General features: G+C 35.1%; 1 protein-coding gene across 25 annotated transcripts in view; it reads right to left on the bottom strand.

Moving 5' to 3' along the window:
* RIMS2 (regulating synaptic membrane exocytosis 2) overlaps positions 1-22,515 on the bottom strand; it is a 775,539-nt gene that overhangs the window by 345,306 nt on the left and 407,718 nt on the right. For 14 of the 25 annotated variants that reach the window (XM_054499598.2, XM_054499590.2, XM_054499567.2 and 11 more), the window contains 4 exons: positions 6,615-6,682; positions 4,644-4,763; positions 1,274-1,373; positions 335-458 (listed from right to left, as the gene is read on the bottom strand). In XM_054499598.2, coding sequence (XP_054355573.1) covers positions 335-458; positions 1,274-1,373; positions 4,644-4,763; positions 6,615-6,682 — 412 coding nt within the window. Of the gene's footprint in view, positions 1-334; positions 459-1,273; positions 1,374-4,643; positions 4,764-6,283; positions 6,493-6,614; positions 6,683-22,515 lie in introns of all 25 variants that reach the window. The other 11 variants (XM_054499558.2, XM_054499559.2, XM_054499562.2 and 8 more) reach the window with 1 other exon arrangement.

Below are 22,515 nucleotides of genomic sequence, written 5' to 3'. Positions count from 1 at the left end.
TATTTTGAAAAATGTAAAATTTGTAGACTATAGATGATTTATAGTCTCCTTCCCCTACTAAATCCTATAACCACCTTCTAAAGTGTTACAACAAAATGAATAAACACCTAAATATTTCTTCTTTTGTAATTAACTGTATATTCTACCATCTATATGATCAGATAAAGAGATATCATTATTTTTGATGTGGTGCTTTTGGTAAGGAAAGAGAAAAAGTTATTGTCTACAAAATAATTTATTTCCATAAAGCAATCAGAAATTATTAAATGGCACATTACAAATTGTTTAACAGTATTCAACTTCACACACATATAAAATACTGAAACCAACTTACCCAATAGGCCTTGAAACTACAAGTTCTACTTGTGGTTCAGGTTTGGATTCTAGAATGATGTTGTATACTTCCTCAAATGTGGCTCCTTGCAGTAGTCTTCCATTCCATTCTAATACTTCATCACCTATAGTGTGTGTCAGTAATAATAATCTTATAAAGAAAATTTGATCCAACAAATTACACTTAAGGGCATATTAAACTTCAATAAACTCCATAGGATAAAATAACCATTATACAATACGAAATATACTGAGAACAACAGGTCCAGTGACACAAAATTTGATGACCATGGTGATTAGTATATTTCACAGGAAAGGACAATGATCTGAGGAAAAAATTACATAAACATTATCTCTATGGGATTTCTTAATAGAAATTCGAATTCTAAGCAACTATCAAAATCAGTTGCCTCCTTAAAGATTTTATGACTCTATACTCCAGGTTTCTCAATATATGTGCAACTGAGCACCTTGTTTTTGTAAAGAGTTTCCACTATCTAAATTCTCTTGTAAAAACCTTAATAATTAGTATATTATCAAATCCTCTTTAAGGTACTCAAGGATTTCTCCAACAGTATCCATTAACAAAGAGATAAGGGGTGACACATGGTAGGAAATACGTCTTTATCCATAAAGTTTGTTCTAAACTATGTTGGAATTTTCTCAAAAGAAAAAGGTCTTAGGGGAAACAAAATAGGTTAATATTAGATACAGATTAGAACACCAATCAGAAAAAAATAAGATAAAGTCAAATAAAAATGATTTTTATCTACTATGACTCAAGAAATAATAGTTTTGACTTTCCATTAATAAATAGAGATTTATATCTAAGTTAAATGAGCTCTTTGTTATTGTCAAATCACTTCTAAATAAATGAAAATAACTCATAAATACTAAAGTTGAATGGTTTAAATGTAAATAATCAAAGGTAAAACCCTACCTGGTCTAAGATGTCCTACAGTATCAGCTAAACTTCCTTTTTTTACTTTAGTAATAAATGCACAAAGCCGACCTGATTCAGTCATCTTTCCTCCTACAACCTGTTTAAAAGAGGAAAGTATTAACATGGGAATATTGTTAAAATAAGCATAGTTGAAGATTCAGGTAAAAAAATACCTAGAACAATTTGCAACACCTAAAACGCTAATTTAATGTACAGAAAATGATTTCTTAAATAATTTATTGTCTCTATTAGGTTAGCACATGCCCTAAGAGCTAGGTCTTTTTCACATATTCCAACTGTTTTACCATTTAATCCATAATTTGCTGAAATGTTGCATAACTTAGAAACAACATAACAATTGGTAATTTTTGTCCTTATTCAGGAATTCTTGCTTTTCTCATTTCCAAAACCTTTTTACAGTATCATTAATTATATAAACATTTCTTATTATAGATGTAAATACTTTAATACAAAATTTTCGTTTCTTTTACTGTAATTAGGATATGCCACCAAATTTTCATTGGTAATCTTTTAGAAACATTGATAATGTGCTTAATGATGATGGATCTTTCTTGAAAAAAATTACAAAATTTATTTAATCGCATCAGAAGTAATATAAACTTCAGACCATCTGAATCTTAATTTTTCATTTTTATGTTTCTATTAAAATATAACTTTTAGAAAATGAATAAAAATGTTAGGAATAATGCTGTGGAGTCATATGTATACCTGCTGTGGAGTCATATGTATACTTGTATATCTTACAAAACTAATGCTTTGATTCTAATCAACTGCCATTCAGTCAATATCTCAATTTGATGGCAAGTGACGCAAATAATGGCAACTCACTGACTGAAATGAATTGGTTTTTCTCTTCTAAATAGAGTGAAAGTTATTTGAATTCAAAAATCATGGGGTGTATCTTATTCCATGCATTTTTTCCATAATTACAGTGAATTACACATAGCTTCAATTCAGTTAATAAACTAATTAGTCCTATGTTTGATTCTGAAAATTAAATGTATAGCTCTTATTGACTTATATCCTTAAGTAAATATTTAAAAACTTTCTTGGCTTAACAAACATTAATAATAATTAGTTATACTGGCTATAATGATTATTGATATCTTAAAGCTTGCCAGACACTTTACTAAATGTTTGTATGTTGATTTATTTAATCATATTACAACAATTCAATTATCCTCATTGAATAGGTAAGAAATCTAAAGCTAAGAGAAGTTTATTTGTCCAGTTTCATGTAACTAGTAACTCCTGTATTTGGAATTAAAGCCAAGACTTCCTAACCTTTACTCTAACACTATAATAGGCATATCTGGATTAAAAAAAATTGTTTTTAAGACAAAAGGTCTCACTATTTTGCTCGGGCTGGACTTGAAACCCTGGGCTCAAGCAATCCTCCTGCCTTAGTCTTCCAAGTAGCTGGGACTATAGGCATATCTCACTGTCCCTGGAAATGGTCAAATTTGAATTTAAATCCCACCATCGTCACCATCTTGTGACCATGGGGAAGTTAAACACCTTTATAAGCCTATTTCTCATCTATTGTGAGTGTTCTAGGATAACAGATATAAAATGCTCAGGTGAGTGCAAGCACATGGATGCCACACAATAAATGTTAGTAGTCTGATATAGTTTGGATATTTGTCGCTGTGCAAATCTCACGTTGAATTGTAATCCCCAGTGCTGGAGGTAGAACCTGAGGAGAGGTGTTTGGATCACAGGGCAGATCTCTTATGGCTTGGTGCTGTCTTTGTAATAGTGAGTTCTTGCAAGATCTGGTCATTTAAACCTATGTGGCACCTTGCTTCCCACTCCCACTCTCTCTTGCTCCTGCTTTTGCCATGTGACATGCGTACTCTCCCGTCACCTTTGACCATAATTGTGAGCTTCCTGAGGCCTCCCCAGAAGCCAAGCAGATGTTGGCACCATGCTTCCTTTAAAGCCTGCAAAATTATGAGCTGATTAAACCTCTTTTCTTTATAAATTACCCAGTCTCAGGTAAGCCCAATTCCACCTACATCCAAAGTTTCCTAATATCTCTTATATTCTACAGGACAATTTTTATAGGAATGGCTTAGCTCTAAAACATTTACTTTTTTTAGAGAGAGACAGAGTCTCACTCTGTTGTCCAGGCTGGAATGCAGTGGTGTGATCATAGCTCACTGTAACCTCGAACTCCTGGCAATCCTCCTGCCTCAGCCTCCTCAGTAGCTAGGACTCCAGGCATGTAATGCTATGTCCAGCTAATTTAAAATTTTTTGGACTGAGCGCAGTGGCTCACGCCTGTAATCCCAGCATGCTGGGAGGTCAAGGTGGGCAGATCACAAGGTCAAGAGATCAAGATCATCCTGGCCAACATGGTGAAACCCCGTCTCTACTAAAAATACAAAAAAAAAAAAAATAGCTGGGCATGGTGGTGCACGCCTATAGTCACAGCTACTCGGGAGGCTGAGGCAGGAGAATCACTTGAATCCAGGAGGCGAAGGTTGCAGTGACCCAAGATCACGCCACTGCACTCCAGCCTGGGACATAGAATCTCAAAAACAAACAAACAAACAAAAAAAAGTTTGGTAGAGACAGGACTTCACTATGTTGTCTAGGTCGGTCTCAAACTCCTGGTCTAAAGCAATTTTCCCACCTGGGCCTTCCAAAGTGTTGTGATTACAGGCATGAACCATGACACTCAGCATATTCTTTATTCATTTCAGGTTTTAATTTGTTATACTAGATGCACAAAAACCAAACAAAGCTCTATTTAATGTATTTACCAAATAATTTTCTGGTATTTTACTGTAAAACATAAATCAATATTTGTATTTAATCTCCCAGCATAATTATTTTTGTTTTTAGAATTCAAACAGTACTGTCTCTTAAGTGCACATATGCACATACACACATACACATTTTACAGCATTTATACAAAATTATATATATATACATATGTAATATACATATATACATATTACATTTCCCAAGTTTTCATTTTGAGTAATTATTAAAAAACTATCACTTTAATAAAATATAAACATAGATTTAGACTTAAAGAATAAACTGTATAGTTAAAATACGTTTGACTACTGTATTTCAGATTCAAGTAGATCTTAATGAGGTTACTTTTAATGTCTTCCAAATTTATATATACACAAGTATTACTGTGGAATTATGGCAACTTCTTAAATAATAGTGGGAAAATGAAATGTTTTAGATAATGAGTGTGAATCTTCAGAAACTATTGAAAATGGAAAAATACACTACTAAATTAGTACAGGTTGAAAGAGTTATCCTTTGCTTTTCTGGTAAATCTGTAAGAGTATAGAGCCAAAATCTCATACATTTTATTACATACCTTCAAGCCAAGCATTGCTCCTGAATCTCGAGGTACACTTCCATCTTTTAGACGCTTATTTAATAAAATGCGACCAATTAAACGATCTCCATCTTTAGATGGTTGCCAGGTTACAGGGTGCTGACATTTTGCATCAACAAACAAAATAAATAAATACAAAATAAATAAATGATTTTATTTATCATTTTCTGACAAATGATCTCTGATTGTACGACCTCTCTAAACTTGAGAATTCCAGTGTTATGATTACACAAACCAGCTTTCATTTCAAAGCACTGATCATAAGGGTGTACTATATTATGTTTATAACCTCAATATAATCTCAAAGTTTTTTTCAAAATCCAATTACTTCCAATTCTTACAGTTCTCTAACACAATACTGAAGTTATATAGCTCTACAAAATCTGAGAAATTTTGAAAATGCATGCAACTCTAATTATCTACATGCTGAAAAATAATTCACAGGCAGAAAAGATGCATTGAAATTCTATGCAAGTGAATTCATTTAAAAATGAAAATTTCCTCTTCAAACACTTTTGGAAGATTTTGAAAGCCTGTATTACAGTAAAAATTTAAAAGTCAAATCATATTAAAACATTACATTTGAGCCTATGATGAGGCCTTTTTTGAATAGGTTTCTAGATTAAAATAATAAAGTGTACACAAGCCCCAATAAATTCCCAATTGAATCTGCATGGGAGAAACAGGCTTCATCTACAGGTGAGAATAGATTACAGTTCTCATTTCTCAGAGGTTCTTTCATGATTCTTTCAGGTCTTTGATCTATTTAGTAAATTACCTTTACTAGATAATTCAATATATCCATTGTTAAATAACCTTGAAAACATTAGTAGTTTCTTTCTCAGGGCTGAACCAAGGCCTCTGTAAATAATGACACTATTCTGTTATGACTGATATTCTAAGTAAGGAAAGTAAATGATTTGTGTAATCATAGTTTCACAGTTATCAAAAAGTAATAGGCATATCTTCATGCAAAATTTAGCAGGCAAAACACAAGTTCCAGTCAATTACATCTATATGGTAAAAAGATTTCAAAAGTCCCACTATCCTAAGAGCAAAAATGATAAATATCAAAGCAGATGGCAAGGGCTCTAATACTAATTAATACTACATTAAAATGCTATGGCAATAAAACAAAAGACCAAAATGACAGTGAAAGGGAAAAAAGAAAAACAACTTTTTCTGTGCAAACAGACCCAATTATCTCCCTTTTGCCTGGGATTCAAACTATTAATAATTTAATTTTCATCCCAAGGAAAATATATACAAACAATCAAATAAGCCAATCCAAAACTTATTTATTATTTGTGGTTTTTAATAACATTACGAGGTTCTCTCATGCGACAAAAGACAAAACATTCCTTTGTTCCTAAGTTTTATTTTCATATACTTATTTTTTGGTATGCCGTCAAACAATAAAAACAGCAAAGCAAGCAAGAGGTTTTTTTTGGTTTGTTGTTTGTTTAGTTTGGTTTTGTTTTTCTTTTCTGCACCTTAAGAAATGCTACAGTGACCCTTGAGATGCCCTGTCCTTTTATTAAGTTCTGTTTTAATGAGTGACAGAGAGCAAACGAAGACCAAATGAGCAGGTTAAAAGGCAGGCTCCACAATCTCAGTACCTTATCACTATGGCTATGCTCCTCGTTAAGGGTTGTGCTACTACACGTATCTACCCCAGAGTCCTTAATCTGAGGTTCAGACCATTCCAAATCCTCTTCCAAAGAGTGGCCACCAAAGTACATCATTTTCTTTTGTCTCTCAGACCTGGTGTTAGAGTCCGACAAAACTGCCTGCTCACTAGTTTTTCTTTTTCCCTTTTGACTGTCCCCTACAGGTATGGGATAAAAAAAAAAAAAAAAAGATACAAAAAAGAAACATGCAAAGGTGTAAATAAAAAAGGAAAAGTGAAATGATAACGAAAATTAAATAGTAAGGCTCCACATGTCTCACCAAAGACATTGGGGATGCCTCACTGCTATGCCAAGACGTATGATCCAACCAGTTGTAATCCATGTCTCCTGTGAGAGTCAGACAAAAGAGTGCAGTAAAGGAGATGGTGAAAAAAGGGACAGACAGAGACATTATAAACATTTTAAACTATGTGATCCTGTCTGGTCTCAAGAATTTTGTCTGTAGCACTCACTATATATATATATATATACATATATATATATAGTGAGTGCTATATATATATGCCAGAAGAAAGCTAATATTCAAAATGAGTAAAATTTATAGAAAGTATAATATAAGGTTTATATCTCTAGACAGACCCTACGAAAGTCCTGCAAAAAGAGAAAAAGCTAATAATAAACAGAAATAGAAACAAAAAAATGTATATGCTGAAAAAGACTATTAGCTATCACTGTTATTCATGCTATTTTTTTTTTTTTTTTTTTACTCCTATGCTGGTCTAAAGACATGAGTTTGTTCTCCAAAGATTAAGGGACATTTAAAATTTTACATTGGTTTGCAATAGCCAGTATTTTAAAAAGCCAAATAATTAAATGTCATTTCTGAAATGCAGTATGATATTCTTCATCATGCTAAAACCTCCTAAAAAATTTGTGTGGTTAAAAAAATGGTTTTCACAAAAGATTAATTTGTATGAAAATTATAAAACAAGTTCATTCAATATCTATTAGTAAAAATAAACAAACATCATGAATCACTTAATATTTTGAAATGATTTTTCAACATTTTTCAGAAATCACATTCTTATAATAAGTAAATTACAAAAAATTTTGTCAGACAATTTATGTAATTGGCAACTAAGAATGTATATCCACCATTTCCCAAACTTACATGCTTATTTGCTCAGTATTTCAAAATATAAAATATTTTTATCTTAAATTTTTTAGTCTATATATGCACATATATCTTTTAAAATTCTATTTATAATTTTATTTTTCTAAAAATACTTACTGAACACCTTCCATTTGGTACGTATTGTGCTAAGCTCTACTTGAAAGGGTAAAACAATGAAATATGCTTACAACAGAGTAGGGATAGAGAAACAGAACAAATCATCAGTGTCATATAGAAAAATACAAGACACTATGAAAGAATACAATAAGATCTAATTTAGACTTTGGGGTCAGCAAACACCCCTCAAGTAATAATGTTTAAGATGAGAACTGAAAGATGTGACATGGTGCTATAAAAGAACTGAAGGAACACCATGGTTTCTGAACCAAAAAGAATGAAGAAGAATATAGTATTAAGTGAAACTGGTAAGGCAGCACAGAACAACTTAGGTAGGTCTTTCTATTTCATATTAAAGATTTTAAATTTCAAACACTGAAGGATTTTAAGTGAAATGGTGACATAATCTGATTAACATTTTAAAATGATGAATATATGTACTATATAGAGACTAGGTTGTATGACACCAAAAGTTAAAAGACATTTACAATAACCCTTGGGAAAGGTAATTATGGCTTGAATAAAGATAATAGCAATAGACATGGTAAGAAAAGAGGGACTGAGAGATGTTTTTGAAGTAGAAATAACAGTGTTAAAAAAGACTAAAGAGTCAAGGTTAACTCCCCGGTTTCTGGCATTAATAACTGAATGGAAGAAAAAATTTATGAGATGGAGAAGACTGGAGGAAGAACACTTCTTGTTAGGGAAGGGTAAGAGGGAATTAGTCTATTTCATAAAATATATGATGCCATTGACTATAGGATTCATAACTTTCAGGATATAAAAATGATAAAAATGTACATCTTAGAATATATTAAATATAGTGGTTGATTTTTGATATATTATTTGAACCTAGTGGACATATAAGAAGGAATCTGGTCAGGGTGTAATAAAACTTAAAGTTTTGGCCAGGCATCGTGGCTCACGCCTGTAATCGCAACACTTTGGGAGGCTGAGGCAGACGGATCATGAGGTCAAGAGATGGAGATCATTCTGGCCAACATGGTGAAGCCCCACCTCTACTAAAAATACAAAAAATTAGCTGGGCATGGTGGTGCAAGCCTGTAGCCCAAGCTACTCAGGAGGCTGAGGCAGGAGAATAGCACGAACCCGGGAGGCAGAGCTTGCAGTGACCTGAGATCGCTTCACTGCACTCCAGCCTGGAGACAGAGCGAGACTGTCTCAAGAAACAGAACAAAGGCCGGGCGCGGTGGCTCACGCCTGTAATCCCAGCACTTTGGGAGGCCGAGGCGGGCGGATCACGAGGTCAGGAGATCGAGACCATCCTGGCTAACACGGTGAAACCCCGTCTCTACTAAAAAAATACAAAAAATTAGCCGGGCATGGTGGCGGGCACCTGTAGTCCCAGCTACTCAGGAGGCTGAGGCAGGAGAATAGCACGAACCCGGGAGGCGGAGCTTGCAGTGAGCCGGGATCGCGCCACTGCACTCCAGCCTGGGCTACAGAGCAACTCCGTCTCAAAAAAAAAAAAAAAAAACCTCAAAGTTTTGATCTGGAGACATAAATTGGCAATAATTAACATATAGACAGGAGAATGTGAGATCATTTAGAAAAGAGGGTAAAATAAGGTATGAAGAGAACCCAAACTGAATTCTAACATTTAGGGTTTGATTTGAGGAAAAAAAAAAGAAAAGATTCAGAAACAGCATGCAGAGAAAAAAGGAAGGAGGGAGATAGAGGGAGGTCTACAAATCAAATAGAGTGTCCTAAAACAAAGAAGAAATCAACTATACTGAATGATTTTTACATATCAAATAAGATGAGGAGGTGAAAAATATGCATTGGATTTGGCAATCATGAAGATTAGAAAAGATGTCAGGAAGAACAATTGGATAGAATGATGAAAATTAAAATCAGGTTGAAGAAACTGAAGAACCAAGGGAAGTGAAAAAGTAGAAAAAGTTGTGTGTAAATGAATGGTTCTCAAATTGCAGTCCTCAAAATAGCATCATCAGCAACACCTGGGAACATGTTAGAACTGTAAATTCTTGGGTGCCACCCTAGACTTAATGAATCAGAAACTGTTGGTGGGCCTAGCAGTCTATATTTTAACAAGCCTTCCAGATGATTATGGTCAGATGTTTGAGAATTACTGGAGGCAATTCTTTTAAGAAACTCATTTATGAAAGAGAATAGGCTTTATTACCTAACACACACAATATGCAATTTGTAGAAAGAACCCCATTCTTTAACCTATGGGCTAGAGAAGTGCTTCCCAAGCTTTTTCATGGCACAAATAATTACAATATTGGTAAAACACTCTGGAGTACATGGAGATGACCAGTACATGGGATACTTATGCCCATGCCTGGATGGCTACCCAAAAAGCTAAGTGTATCTGTGTCTCAGAAAACCTGTAGCCCTTTCAAAATACAGTATTGTCCCACAACAAAGCATTGACAAATCTGTGCATTAGAGAAAAAACATTATGAAGCCTGTAAATAAAAATTCTTAACTGGTTTATGTGACAGTAAGAAAATTCAGCTCAAAATTTCTCTTCTCCCTCTGTGCTTGCAACCTACCAAAAAGGCAGAAACGTAATTCTTTTTCTCTGAAAATAAAAAAAAACATAAGCTGTTCAACCATTTGAAACTAAAGCAAAAACATCTGATTGACAAAAAAACTATCATATAGGCTGGGTGCAGTGGCTCACGCCTGTAATCCCAGCACTTTGTGAGGCCGAGACGGGTGGATCACCTGAGGTCAGGAGTTTGAGACCAGCCTGGCCAACATGATGAAACTCCGTCTCTAATAAAAATACGAAAACTAGCTGGGCATGGTGGCATGTAGCTCCCAGTCCCAGCTACTTGGGAGGCTGAGGCAAGAGAATCATTTGAACCCAGAAGGCGGAGGTTGCAGTAAGCTGAGACAGTGCCATTGCACTTCAGCCTGGGCAACAACAGAACGAGACTTCATCTCCAAAAACAAAAACAAAAACAAAACAAAACAAAAAACTGTCATGTATAAGTACTAACTAAACACTTGTTGAATAAGTAAAATTAGTGTCCCTGTAAGAATAAGATAATTAATGGTAATTCATATAGAAAATAGTCCTAAAAACTATTAAGACTGTTATTATAGACCTAATAATACTTTCCACTGGATATTCTTATTTTTTGCAGCTTAATAGTACAGAACTAAGATAATAAAATATCTTTCTTTAGTAACAGTACAAAAACGTATTATTGGGCTTTCCAGTTCTAGAACAAGAACTAGAAAGCACATAAAGAACCAAATGGAAATTTTAGAACTGAAAAATAACTGAAATACAAAAAGCAAATTGATGGGCTCAACCACAGAATGGAGGGGACAGAGGAATGACTCAATGAACTTGAAGATGGAACAATAAAAGTGACTCAATCTGAAAAACAGACAGAAAACAGACTAAAGAAAAAAAAAAAAAGAAAAGAAAATCAACGGAGCCTCAAGAACCTAAGAAACTATAGCAAAAAGTCTAACACTCATATCATTGTAAGTCCAGGAGAAAAGAAAGTGAATGGGTTTAAAAAAAAAAAAAAAGTATTCAAATAAATAAAGACTGAAAATTTCCCAAATTCGGCCAAAGATATAAGCCTACAGATTGAAGAAACTATGTAAAACCCTAAACAAACAATACCCAAAGATATCTGTCACAAGATACATCATAATCAAACTAAAACTAAAAACAAAATATCTTAAAAGCCCCAAGAAAAAAGCAACACCTTACCTAAAGGGGAAAAACAATTCAAATGATAGCCGACCTCTTTTCAGAAACCTTAGAGGCCAGAAGGAAGTGGCACAATATTTTTCAATTGCTAAAATAAGAGAAATGTCAACCTGAATTCTAAATATGATGAAATTATCTCTCAGAAATGAATGAGAAATACATTCTCAGGCAAAAGAAAACAAAGAGAATCTGTCACCAGCAGATCTACCCTAAAAAAATAACTAAAGGAAGTTCTTGAAACAAAAGAGAAACAAAAAAGAAGGAATCTGAAAGTATCAAGAAGGAATAAAGAAGATACTAAGCAAAAATATGGGTTTTCTTCTCCTCTTGAGTTTTCTAAATTATGTTTTTGATATTTAAAGTGCAGAACATACATTGTCTGATGTGGTTTTCAAAATATATGAAGAAAATATTTAAGACAAGTCCATTATGAGATAAGAGAGAAAATAAAGGAATTTAAATGACTTAAGGTTCTACATTCCAGTCTAGTTAAACGTCAGCACAAATACAATGTGATAAGTTGTGTACATGTAATATATTACCTAAAGCAACCACACAAAAAAACCTACAAAAAGAAATACACTTAAACATTCTAGGTCAATCAAAACACAATTCACAAAATGTTTTAAAAAAATGTTCAAATAACCCGTAGGAAAAGAAAACAACAAAATGAACAATAGAAGGAACAAACAGAAAACAAAAAAGAAAATGACAAACTATAAATGAGCTGTAGACCAATATTGCTCATGATTATAAACACAGAAATCCTTAACAAAATACTAGCAAATAGAATTCAGTGACATGTAAAAAGAATTATACACTATGACCAAATGAGGTTTATTCCTGGAATGCAAGACTGGTCGAATATTTGAAAATCAATGTGATCTACATATTAAAAAGTTAAAGGAAAAAAATTACATGATCTTATCCATTGAGCGTTGTTGTAGAAAACGCATTCATGATTTTTAAAAACTCTAAAAAAATAATCGAGGGGAACTGGCTCAAACCAACATAGAACAACAATAAAAATCCAACAGCTAAGATCTTACTTAATGATAAAAGGCTGAATGCTTTATATAAACAGAAATTTCACCAAAGAAGATATCTTCATTTATAACAGGCAAAAAGTGGAAACAACCAAAATATCCATTAATAGCTGTGGTATATCTATACCATGGAATGCTACTTATAATAAAAAGGAAAAAACTATACACACAACATGGATAGACCTCAAGGGCATTATATGAATTGGAAAAAAACACGAAATGTCACATACTGTATGCTTTCATTCATATATCATTCTCTAAATGATAAAAATATAGACATAAAGTACAAATTAGTGGTTGGCAGACGTCAGGGATGGTGGAGAGGGAGTAGGATGTCATTAGAAAGAGGAAGCGTAAGAACGATCTTTGTGGTAATACAGTAGTTCTTCATCTTTATAGAAGTGGTGGTTATATGAATCCACATATGTGATAAGATGTCCTAGAACTACAAAAACATTGTTCCAGTATTAGTTTTTTAATTATAGCTATGCAAGATATAACCACTGAGGAAACTGGGTGAAGCATATATAGGATCTCACTGAACTATCTTTCCAACTTCCTACAAATCTATTAAATACTTCAAAGTAAAAATCTAAAAATAATGTTTTGCTGCCTTCATAGACTGTCACCACCCCATCACAACAGGTGTTCAAAGAAACGGCTAGAGTATCACTTGTCAGCACGATGTAGAGAAGGGTCAATGCTTCAGACAGGAAGTTACACAAAAAGCACACTAAATCCTGTCTAACTCTGGTATTCAGTTATTCTATTAACACAAGTTAAACATACTTAAACATGAGGACCTGACAAAAAATAATCTAAAAATTTGAACCTTTGACTAAAATTTCTCCTTCACTTACCTCTATTGTAAAATACAAACTAACCTGATTCTGTGTGTACGTGTGTTCTATACACAGAGAAAAAATGTTCATATATTCTATTTACAACATTTTTTCATACGGTCATTACATTAAGACAACAGTTCATTAACTTTTATGTCATTGTTTTTCATTACTTTGGGTTAATAAATACTTAAAAATTAAAACACATAGTACATAAAGGCATTCTTCAACAACCTCATTTTCAACTTCATCATGTTTATAAAGTAATAGCATGTTGTAACAGAAAGAGTTTTATAGTTGAAGCTAGAAAAGCTATACTAATATACTGACTTCACCCCTTATCAATTTTATGACTTGTACAAGTCATGGGCCTCATTTTCTCATCTGTTTTGAAAAAAATTAGTTGCGATATCTAACAGATTGCTGAGAGTTTTAAATAAGATAGTCATGAAAGCTCTTTGTAAAGTGTAGTCATACCAAGTTCATGATATCATCATCATTTTTTAAAAAATATTAACTTTCATTCTAATTAGGTATGGAACATTTAACTACGACCCTTTTATGTTTTTTATTTCTCTTCTTGGTATTCTGTCCTCCTTTTCAACTTGCCAAGTTATATATGTGGGCATTTCCCAATGTGTATTCCATGGAATACTGGTTCTGCAAAATGTTAAAGGGCATTGAGTAATTTAAAAGTTCTCTAATCAAATAACTTTGGAAAACTCTGGTTTACGTACAATTAAATAGATTTCTTGAGTGTAGGACTTTTTTCAAATAATAACGACAATATGCTTCACTAAGAGGATTATATAATATATTGTTTCCACAAACTTAATTGAAACACACAAGCTTTCTCAGAGGACAAGTGTCCCAGGAACTATATTTTGAGACATACTGCTGAAACCTTCCTGGAGGGTCATTTCCTCTCACAAGATAGTCACTAAAACTGATAATAACTCTTAAGTCTTTCCCATTCCAAAGAAAATGTTCTAGTAAACTATTAAACACAAAGTCCAACTAAAAAAGGTCATAATAGGGTATATTATGTAAGGCAATGGTTTGCAAACTATGTTCCATGGAGTTGATTTAGAGAAAACTGTTGGACGCTGTGCAGAGGACTGATTCTAAGATGGTAGTCCATAATCCCCACCTCATGGTATTCATGCCTTTGTATATGAGACACAAGTCATATGACCTGTGACTTGCTCATAAACAAGGTAGGGGGATGGCAAGGTGATGGGATCTTACTCCCATGACACTGTTAAATTTCATAAGACTTTGCCTTGCTAGTCAGCTTGTTTTAGATACTCTCTTTGCTGGCTTAACGAAGTAAGCAGCCATGATGTAAAGCCCATGTTACAAAGGAAATGCAGGCAGCCTTTAGGAACTGTGGATACCTTCTAGGAACTACTAACAGCCTTTAGAAGATGTGGGGGAGCTGATGGCAGCTTCTTGTCAAAAGGAAATAAATTCTGCCAACAATCTTATTAAACTTGGAATCAGATTCTTCCCTGCATCAAGTGTCCAGATAGAAATGCAGCACAGATGACAACTTGATTGTAGCTGCAGGAAACCTAACATAGCCATGCTAAGACTCCTAACCAACAGAAACTATGAGATAATAAACATGTGTTGTTGTTTTAAGCCGCTAAGTGTCTGGTAATTTGCTCTTAATTCATTGCCAGCTCTGAAAGCAGCAGATTTTAGAATAGGAACCAAACCAAAATGTCAGTAGATCTAGAGGCCCCATGTGCTTAGAAAAAGTCTTAAGCTCCAATATAAAAGCATGGCTGGCTAAAGTACAGTAGAATTTGAAATAGGATGATAAACATTATCAATAATTAGCTTATTTTTAAAATCTTGCTCTTTTGGTATTACCAACATATTCTTCTTTAATAACATGTAATTGATGAAATGATTGTATATACGGCATATTTTAGAATTCATCTTAATAATTACACAATGTGAAACTGTTCTAGGTTCCACAGGTACAAATAGGAGCTTAAGAAATTCACATTCTAGAAAGAAAGGTAAAATATATAATTTAAATATGTATATAGATTTCCTTGGAAGCATATAGTCTCATTTCCTGCAACTAGTGGGCATAAACAGCTAAGTATCAAGCCCAAGTGTTAATTATAAAGGTAACAATGCTCTAAAGAAAGAAAAATTCTCAATGTCAGCAAGTTTGCCACACTAAGGGCAGATTCCTGATAGTAGGGAAACCTGAGGCATGGAATGGGGACATCTTAGCTCCATGTACTTGAAATTCCTAAAACTAGATCCCCTGAACCCTCTGAATCTGAGGATTCAGATGCCCCTCCATTTGCTAAAGAAATAAGAAACACACTGCTGAGGCAGACACCAGCATCATTGAGAATACCAGTGTTGGCTTTCCTCTTACTGATAGGGCTGACAGTAAGAGATGTTGTTACTTATCTGGGCTCCCCAAAAACAATCAGATAAAGAGGAGCCTGAAATAGAGGCCAGGTGACAGCTATTAGCAATCAAATACATAGTAAGTGTGCCATTATTATAATGAGTATCAAGGTAGGAGTGGTAGCCACAGAGTATGAATACACAAAGCTAAGAAGAAGATCATTGAGCACAGCATCCCTGGGGGCAAGACAGATGGGCAACTAATGAGGATATGCCCAATCTATATAATCAAAACAAAAATTATGGATGATCAGGAGGCTAAGGGAAACCACCCCAATAAAAAGACAAAACTCCTTGCATAGTTTCTGGATCTAAACCAGTTTTCAGACATGGAATCCTGTGACTGAAAGAAAGGATGAGTTGCCAGGAGGAAGAACTCTAACATCACGGAAAGTGAATTCAGCCATTTTCTCAGGTAACAGTAAACACAGGAAAGGAAATAACCCATACATTTTAAGAACCATTGGACACAATGAACCTAGTTGACAGTGACACCGAAATTCCCAGTATCATCATAACCCCACTTTTAAATTGGGGTTATATAGAAAATAAGTAATAAATTGAGTCCTGGCCCAAGTCTGGCCCATGGTGGGCTCAATAATTCCACAGATTCCATTTAGTGGTATTTACAGCAGTCTCCATATAGACATACTTGGTATTCAGAATAACCCCTACATAGTTCCTTGGCCTGTGGAATTAAGAACTACTATAATGGCCTGGCCAACACAGTGAAACCCTGTCTTTACTAAAAATACAAAAATTAGCTGGGCGTGGTGGTGGGCACTTGTAATCCCAGCTACTCAGGAGGCTGAGGCAGGAGAATCGCTTGAACCTGGGAGGTGGAGGTTGTAGTGAGCTGAGATCACGCCATTGGACTCCAGTCTGGGAGACAAGAGTGAGACTCCATCTCAAACAAACAAACAAAATCTCTCAGCATTTGCTTGTCTGTAAGGGATTTTATTTCTCCTTCACTTATGAAGCTTAGTTTGGCTGGATATGGCTACCTGAGTTCAAACTATACTACAAGGATACAGTAACCAAAACAGCATGCTACTGGTACCAAAACAGAGATATAGACCAATGGAACAGAACAGAGCCGTCAGAAATAATACCACACATCTACAACTATCTGATCTTTGATAAACCTGACAAAAACAAGGAATGGGGAAAGGATTCCCTATTTAACAAATGGTGCTGGGAAAACTGGCTAGCCATATGTAGAAAGCTGAAACTGGATCCCTTCCTTACGCCTTATACAAAAATTAATTCAAGATGGATTAAAGACTTAAATGTTAGACCTAAAACCATAAAAACCCTAGAAGAAAACCTAGGCAATACCATTCAGGACATAGGCATGGGCAAGGACTTCATGTCTAAAACACGAAAAGCAATGGCAACAAAAGCCAAAATTGACAAATGGGATCTGATTAAACTAAAGAGCCTCTGCACAGCAAAAGAAACTACCATCAGAGTGAATAGGCAACCTACAGAATGGGAGAAAATTTTTGCAATCCACCCATATGACAAAGGGCTAATATCCAGAATCTACAAAGAACTCAAACAAATTTACAAGAAAAAAACAACCCCATCAACAAGTGGGTGAAGGATATGAACAGACACTTCTCAAAAGAAGACATTTATGCAGCCAACAGACACATGAAAAAATGCTCATCATCACTGGCCATCAGAGAAATGCAAATCAAAACCACAATGAGATACCATCTCACCAGTTAGAATGGCGATCATTAAAAAGTCAGGAAACAACAGGTGCTGGAGAGGATGTGGAGAAATAGGAACACTTTTACACTGTTGGTGGGACTGTAAACTAGTTCAACCATTGTGGAAGATAGTGTGGCAATTCCTCAAGGATCTAGAACCAGAAATACCATTTGACCCAGCCATCCCATTACTGGGTATATACCCAAAGGATTATAAATCATGCTGCTGTAAAGACACATGCACACATATGTTTATTGCAGCACTATTCAGAATAGCAAAGACTTGGAACCAACTCAAATGTCCATCAATGATAGACTGGATTAAGAAAATGTGGCACATATATACCATGGAGTACTATGCAGCCATAAAAAAGGATGAGTTCATGTCCTTCGTAGGGACATGGATGAAGCTGGAAACCATCATTCTCAGCAAACTATCACAAGGACAAAAAACCAAACACTGCATGTTCTCACTCATAGGTAGGAATTGAACAATGAGAACACTTGGACACAGGAAGGGGAACATCACACACTGGGGCCTGTTGTGGGGTAGGGGGAGGGGGGAGGGATAGCATTAGGAGATATACCTAATGTAAATGATGAGTTAATGGGTGCAGCACACCAACATGGCACATGTATACATATGTAACAAACCTGCACGTTGTGCACATGTGCCCTAGAACTTAAAGTATAATAATAATAATAAAAATAAAAACAAACAAAAAGAACTACCATAATGGTGAAAGTCAAGCCTAAGCCTCTGAAAATTCCATCTCCCACCGGTGAAAATTACATAAAAAATAAGGACACAAAGGTGATGGCCTACATTATATTCCTTTTTTAATTCACCAGTCTGCCCCCTAAAAAAACAGGTGCATTGATATATCCTGAAAAATGACAGTGGACCACTATAAACTCAATCAAGTAGTAGCCCCATCTCAGGTTAACATGCCAGATGTTGCGTCTTCCCTAAATAATTAATACTGCCCCAAGTACATGATATGCAGACACTGAACTGGTAAATATGTTTTTTTCCATTCCTATCAACAAGGACCAGAACTACTCACATACCCCTGGAATGGACAAAAGGACATACTGATAGTTCTTTCTAGGGTTATGCTAATTATCCTGCCTTCTATCATAATACAGTCCAAAAAGACTGAGACCATAGGGACATTCCACAGGACATCATATTGGTCCATTATATGGTGAGAAAGAAGTAGTAATTATATTTGAAGTCTTGTTTAGTCATATACTCTTTAGAGGGTAGAAGGTAAATCATACAAAGATTCAGGGGCCAATAACACCAGAGAAATTTTTAGAGACCTAGTGGTCATGGGAATGGTCAGATCATCCCCTCTGAGACAAAGGACAAGTTATTACCTCTTGTACCTACCACCAATGAGAAGGAAGCACAACGCGTGGTAGGTCATCTCTTTGGATTCTGAAGGCAGCATATTCCACACTATGCAATATTGCTTGGACTCAATTGCCAAGAATTACAGAAGGCTTCCAGCTCAAAATAGAACCCAGAGCAGGAAGACGCTTTAGATAAAGTCCGACCCTGTCACTTGGGCCACATGATATAACAGACTGTATGGTATTAAAAGCATCTATGGTGGGAAAAGAAGCCATATACAATTTATGGCAAGTCTCACTAGGAAAATCACAATGTACACACTTGTTTCTGGAACAAGGCCATGTAGTCTGCAGTGGAAACCTATATACTACTTCTTGGTATGCTCTTAGCCCTGGTGGAGGGCAAAGATCTAGTCATAAATCATCAATGACCAAACAGCTAGAAGTGCCCATCATAAGCTAGGTCTGCAAACTGAAAGTTTGGATAAGCCAAACAATAATTCATTATAAGACAGATGTAGTGATCCATGTTTGAGCATCAGTAGGACCAGAGGGCATGAGTAAAATGCATATGAAGGTAACCCAGACTTCCATGCCATCTACTAATATTGTGTTGGCATCTCTCCCTCAGCTCACATCTATGGCCACACGAGGGGCCACTTATGGCTACCTGACAAAGGAGGACAAACATCATGCCTGGTTCACTGATGGGATAGCTCAGCATGTGTATGAAAGCCAAAAGTAGACTGGTGCTGTGCCACAGCCCTATTCAAGAGTGGCCCTGAAAGAAAGCAATGAAGAAAACAGGGCAGCGTTTCAGATGGCCATCCACTTTGTGTAGAAAAAGAAGGTGCCTTGAAGTAAGAATATATACAAACACATAGGCAGGGCAAATGGCTTGGCTAATTAATAGGCCAACAAGGGAAAAAAATTCACAAGATTGAAGAAAAGGATGTCTGGAGAAGTGGTTTGTGAAAATATCCATGGGAATAAGGGGAAAAAAAGATGTATGTATCATGCTTTAAAGCACTTTGGGTAACTGGGCTCTTTGGATGGTCCTTGAACAAACCATGTCTCCCAGTATCCATGCCCTTCTGTAGACCCCTCTCCTTGTATTTTCTGTGACTTTTCTTTAATACCAAATAGAATATGGTAGGAATGATGCCACATGAGTCCAAAGCTAGGACAGAATAAGTGGTGTCTCAGAATTATATCTCTGTGAGCCCTGAGCCATCATATAAGAAGTCCTTATATGGAAACTGCTATGTTAGAGAGACCAAAAGTAGGTGCACTGGTTCAGAATCCCATCTAACCATCCCTGCTAAGGTGCCAGATGTGCAAAAGAAGTCATTTTGGACCCTCTAGATGAGCTCATACCACCAGCTAAATTCCACCAGTGTTAACCTCTATAGCATCATATGAAGAAGAAAAACTACACAGTTGAACCTTGCCTGAATTCCAGACTTACAAAATCATGCAAAAGGTGGTACTTCTAGGTAGTGGCACAAAGTGTTGACTACTTCTCTTCACAAAAATCAAGTATAAGTCTTGAAAAATTGGTCACAACAATTGCATGGCTGTGGAAACCAAACAAAAGCAGATACCAAATTGAGAAAAACTTCTAGAGCTTCAGATAATAACAACAGACATATGTTACCTTCTTACCTAGGGTTGCTTCCATAACTTTCTTCTACCAGAGTACATACATAGGAGGGGTCTACTGAAAGGATCAATAAATCTATCAGCGTGAGGATGGCTGGGAAAACCAGCAGCTTTTTTTGCTACCAGAAGACATAAACTTGACTTGGGGTGGAGCTGAAAACCCAAGGTTTTGTCAGCTAAAAGAGGCAAACCCAGTAAGAAACAGAAAACCAGCGATTTTTCTAGCCTGAGGCTGTGGTCCAACAAAGGGTGAAGCAGACCAGTTAGAAATTTGACAGGAAGACCATGGAAATAAGAGACCCTCAGAAAAGCTAAATACACTCTCCACATATATCAGGCTAAGAAATTATACCACTTCTTAGACACAGGGAAGATCCTGAGAGAGCATGGTAGAAAGTAAAACCCAAGGGTTACTTGAGAACTGGCTGAACTTTAAATGTGTCCGTATACCACACAAACATTAAATGGCATAAGGTGGAGGCTTTCAAATTCAAGATATTTGAGCACAACTTCTGCCCAGATCTTTGGCTAACAATTTGGATCATGACCCAAAGAGTAGAGACTTCAGAGGGACACATACCACAGGGAGACAAATTCTACATTTTAAGTCCAAGAAAGTTACTAAAAAAAGGAAAAGAAAAAACATAATCCTCAGGAAAATCTGTAAGAATCCAGAGTTATTACATGATCATCACTTAAAATGCCCAATTTTCAACCAAAAATTATAAGACATTCAAAGAAATAGGAAAACATTACTCATAACTAGGAAAAAAATCATTCAAAGAAACTGCTACGGACTAAATAAATGTCTGCATGCCCCTCCTGCCAAATTCATGTGTTGAAGCCTTAATCCCCAATATAATCGTTTTTGAGGTGAAGCTTTTGGGAAGTCTTGAGAGTGGAGTCTTCATGATGGAATTAGTACCTTTATAAGAAGAAACACAAGAGAGATGATCTCTCCCACATCATGTAAGGATACAGCAAAAAGAGCTATTTGCAACTTGGAAAGAGGCCCCCACTAGACACTGAATCTGCCAGCACCTTAAACTCAAACTTCCCAACCTCCAGAACTGTAAAAAATAAACATCTGCTTTTTAAGCTATCCAGTCTACGGTAACTGGGTAGAGTAGCCTGAGCTAAGACACAGACTCTCAGTGGAGCAGAGGTTGGATTTAGCAGACAAAGATTTTCAAAAAGCTATTAAAAATATGTTCAAAAATGAAAAAAAAAAACCTTGTCAAGGAATTACAGGAAAATAACAACTCAGTAAGTACACATAATTTTATTTCCTAAAATAAATTATATTGCTTAAAAAGTGAAGCAAAGTAATTTAAATTCTGAGGAAAATAAATGTCCAGCAGAAAAAGGTATAATTATAACAATGTTTAATTTTTAAAACTTAATTTTTTAGTTTTTCAAAGTTAAAAAAGTATTAATGATTATTTTCTCATTTTTAGAAAATATCATCAACTGATCTCAAGATAACTTTATCAAAAATGAACAATGCATACTGTACTGTAATCCAGGGATTGGCAAACTTTTTCTCTAAAGAGCCAGATAGCAAATATTTTAGAAGCAAAAGAGCAAAATCAAAGCTATTATGTAGGTCTTAAGTAACAACAATGAAGACAAATTTCCACAATTTTTATTGATGAAACTTAAAATATAAAATAATAATTGACTCTAATTTTTGAAATATAGACCTATTCATTTTGGGGATAACATTTCACTTAATTAGGGTTCAATGTTAGTGTTTCCTATCATCAAAATTTCATCTGCTACCACTGATCTGTAATAAGAGGTATTTGATCTTCAAAAATTTTCTTTTCATACAGATAGGTACTGCCAAACACTGATATCGATTGATAAACATATAATCTAATTATGCATATTTATCCCTTTTAATACATTTCTAGGTTTTTACTAGATTCTTCTACTAAAAGCTTAGCATGTTATTATATTGCAGTCATTTCTAATTGAAGGTCCTCAACCGCACAATTAAACAAATTTTGAAATACAGAGGTTTCTTTGTATTCACATTGAAGTCTGAGAAACATTGCTGGAACTGTACTTTGAGCTTAGAAGATATTTCTACTGCAAAATTCTGCAGGGAAAGAGATCTTGCTATTTTGTTTT

This window comes from Pongo pygmaeus, chromosome 7 (assembly GCF_028885625.2).
Source record: "Pongo pygmaeus isolate AG05252 chromosome 7, NHGRI_mPonPyg2-v2.0_pri, whole genome shotgun sequence".
NCBI classification, from domain to species: domain Eukaryota; kingdom Metazoa; phylum Chordata; class Mammalia; order Primates; family Hominidae; genus Pongo; species Pongo pygmaeus.
The sequence above is the reverse complement of the archived record's forward strand: the minus strand, read 5'-3'. Positions and strand labels throughout refer to the sequence as shown.